This window comes from Cyprinodon variegatus, unplaced genomic scaffold (genome assembly GCF_000732505.1).
Source record: "Cyprinodon variegatus isolate N-32 unplaced genomic scaffold, C_variegatus-1.0 Scaffold2248, whole genome shotgun sequence".
In the NCBI taxonomy this organism is placed as follows: Eukaryota; Metazoa; Chordata; class Actinopteri; order Cyprinodontiformes; family Cyprinodontidae; genus Cyprinodon; species Cyprinodon variegatus.
In genome coordinates this window covers 27,602-31,031 of record NW_015152701.1, presented here as the reverse complement: position 1 = coordinate 31,031, position 3,430 = coordinate 27,602, and the positions used below count along the sequence as shown (strand labels likewise).

Here is a 3,430-nt window from a genome sequence, read left to right as displayed (position 1 = left end):
ATTGGAAAAAAGTCTCTTTTACCTTCTCAATTCAAGAACAAATGCACTTATTTAAGAAAAAATGACTTATCTAGATTTTGTTTTTTTCCAGTGTACCTGTCTGCTCCGGTTCGCTCTTGTCTTCGTCCTCGATGTCAAACTCAGACTCTCGCTCCTCGTACTCCACGTTCTCATCCAGCTCCTTAAAGTCTGGAGCGAATGCACTCCAGTTTTCCTACAGCAAATAAACAGAGGATCACAAACCGATGGCAAGCAAAGGGCCTAGTCAAATCACGTCTGCCTGAACCGCAGCTGGAAGTTTATTTGTAAAATCTAAAATAGACAGACCGGGTAAATATTTGATGGATTTTATTTCTGTTCATCACTGTTACCCACCACTTGGTTCTGAGCCCAGATGGAAACCACTCCACTGGAAATGGAGGCGATGATGGGTCGAACAGGATGCCACTGCAAGAAATCATCTCAGTATCACTGACAGACATTCAATAGAGGGGTTTTATTTTCCATGTAGTGCAACGAGGCGCAGAAATCTAATTTTGGACGCCCTTACAGCGACATCCAGCAGCAGTTCTCCTCTGGTGCCGTGCAGGATCTTCACCAGGTTCCCGATGCTCTTCTCCCAGATGTAGAGGGCGTGCTGCCGGGCCGAACCGGCCACGATGTACTCACCATCTCCAGAGAAACAGCAGCGCTTCCACGGAGTCCTGGGCAGAGTAAACGTTACAAACATTTATTGTTTAAGGAACCTAACCGCCTCAGAGGTCAGGTGAAACGCTGAGGGAGGCTGATCTACCTGTTGACCAGATCCTGTAGTTTCTGCATGGGCTCTGGCTCGCCGTCCCGGCCACAGGTCAGGATCTCTCTGCCGTCGTACACCCTGATGATTCTGTCGGCTGTGTTTATCAGGAAGCAGCTGCATCATTAAAAACAAGGTGCAGACATGGAGTTCAAGGCTTAGATAAAAAAAAAACAAAAAAACCAGACCCAACCATATTTATACTACCCCTCTGAAACGATTCATGTGGAGCTTGGATCAGTTAACCGTCCCTAATTGGTTATTATGACCATTTACACATCATTCTAGCACGGTTCTTCGCCTCATATCAACAGTCCACAATAGTGATGGGTCCAGCAACACCGATGCGTATCGATGCGCGTGTCGTTTCCAGAAAGTCATGTGACCGAGGAGTTGCTTCTAACTGACTGACTCACTAATCTGTGTTAAAAACATTTCTGTCAACATGATGCATCTGCTAAAAAAAAAAGTCTCATCTTTTGCAGCTTATCATTAAAATTATCAAGAATTTTGGAGCGGCCTAAAAGGAATAGGAACATTTGAGCCGTTTTTATTTTAATTTTCTTGTTGCGTCGTCCTTTTCCTCTCAGTTATCTCTCAACTTATCTGAATTAAAGTTAGTTTCAAATTGACTCTTAGTTTATTTAGTTTTTACTGTTCTTATTGCTTTAAAATTATTATTTAAAATCCTAGTTTACAAGCATCATCATTCACATTTTCCTCAAAGTTTTCACCTCATGATATATGTTTACATTATTTATTGGCTGCAGCAGGTGTCAGTATTTTGTGAGACAGGATCAATAGTTTGGTAATGTGTCGAAACGCTTCAAGATGCCTCTTTAACCCGTCGCTACTCCACGATACTAAAGCTCTCAAGGCGGAGTTAGGCAAAGAAAATAGCATCTTCTCAGCCTAGCGTCTAGGCTGAGAAGAAGTTTGTGTTGTGAAAGGGGGAAGAGATCCGTGAATTGCAAAACTAGACACACCGGAAAACCCGGCGTATCCGTCTGCTCATGCGCTCTTTGTTATCAGAGAACCGAGCCTCAGATGAACCCTGCCCAGCCCTACTGTTGAACTAGTACTAGATTTAGCACCGTTGGGTTGTGTCTGGTACAGGTCCGGTTTAGTTTACTGGGGAAGATTCTCAGTCATCCAGGTCATAGCAATAAAAAAAAGAAAAATAATAAAATCCACTGGACTTTGTTCCCAAGTTTGAAAATGTTTCGCTTCCGATCCAGGAAGTGAAAAGTCTTCAAAAACAAAGTCCAGTTTATTTATTTATTTGAATAGGGACAAAGCACATTAATGAACATCAGTATAAAAACAAATGTAAATATGGCGGATTATAGCTACAAAGCTACTTTTCATCCGTAGTCCCTAGGCAGACAAATACATAAGAAAGAACATATTATATACAATATAAGCTTCACAAGGAACTGTTAAGAGTTTAGTGGTCACATGACTGGTTTGTTTTCATCCATAGTTTGAGTTGAGCTCTAAAGCTGATCAGTGTAGGGTTCAGTTGCGTTCCATTTACACTCACTCGGTTACCGTGCTCGGACTGTTCTTGACGGTTTCTAAAGGCTAGTGTNCTAAAGCTGATCAGTGTAGGGTTCAGTTGCGTTCCATTTACACTCACTCGGTTACCGTGCTCGGACTGTTCTTGACGGTTTCTAAAGGCTAGTGTAAACAGGGCTATAAGAAATAAAACCAAACAAAAGGTTCTGAACCAGGATTGGATTTAGAAGGAGCTCTGTCTGCATCTCACCTTCCTTTTCGTGCAAATTCGATGGATTTGATGGCTGTGGTGTTGCTGGTGCCGGTTGTAACTCTGAAGGAAGCCACAAGCTCCTGAGTGTTTGTGTTTAACACCAGAATCTGAAACATCAAACAAGATAGTGACAACTTTGACCTGGAAGTGACCTCTGGCTCCATCACATTCGCTGTCCGGTCCAGAAAAGGCTAAACTTCTAACCGCCCTCCTGGGTCTCACCTTTCCTTTGGCGTTGCCGGTGTAAATATATTCTCCCCGCCGGTCGAAAGCTGCCACCACGTTCAGATCCGAGTCGTCGTCTACAGGCAGGACAACATGCTTGGAATCGGACAGCGTCAGCAGGACTGGAGCCGACTTCATCGGACAAACCAGCACCTTGTCTCTGAAAAACCAAACCCTGTTCAGAAAAGGCTGAAAGTGACTGCAGGAGGGTTCTGAGCTGCGGCTCAGAGCTGGACACTCACATGTCCCTGGGATGGTACTGCAGTTTAAGGATGGGTGAAGGGAAGCGGAACCTCTGGTCACAGTCTCCAGTCAGGACGTCCCACTGGGAAACGATGTTGTCTGTCGAGGCGCTCACCAGTTTGTGGCCGTCTCGACTCCAACTGGATCCAACAACATAAATAAGAAATCCTGTAAGTTACCTGTGACCCGTTTTAACGCCGAGAAGAAAATGTTCACAGTTAAACCAGCTTATCGAACAGAGAACCTGTCATTATCACTTCCTGAAAGAACAGCTAACAGTTTAGCACTGAGAATTTAAAGTCGTAGGAAAACGGCTGTTCCAATAGTTGCAGTTCCGAATTCTCCCGAGTGGTGCACGACTTTACACGAGTGAATAAAGTGATTGTGATTGGTTG

General features: G+C 44.0%; 1 protein-coding gene across 1 annotated transcript in view; it reads right to left on the bottom strand.

The window, feature by feature from the left end:
- rbbp5 (retinoblastoma binding protein 5) overlaps nt 1-3,430 on the bottom strand; it is a gene marked incomplete at its 3' end in the record, with an annotated part of 13,223 nt that overhangs the window by 6,955 nt on the left and 2,838 nt on the right. Inside the window, exons 4-10 of the mRNA XM_015368925.1 lie at nt 3,035-3,175; nt 2,790-2,952; nt 2,565-2,674; nt 794-913; nt 551-704; nt 376-447; nt 97-214 (exon numbers count right to left, since the gene is read on the bottom strand). Of these exons, the coding sequence (XP_015224411.1) occupies nt 97-214; nt 376-447; nt 551-704; nt 794-913; nt 2,565-2,674; nt 2,790-2,952; nt 3,035-3,175 (878 nt within the window). The remainder of the gene's footprint in view (nt 1-96; nt 215-375; nt 448-550; nt 705-793; nt 914-2,564; nt 2,675-2,789; nt 2,953-3,034; nt 3,176-3,430) is intronic.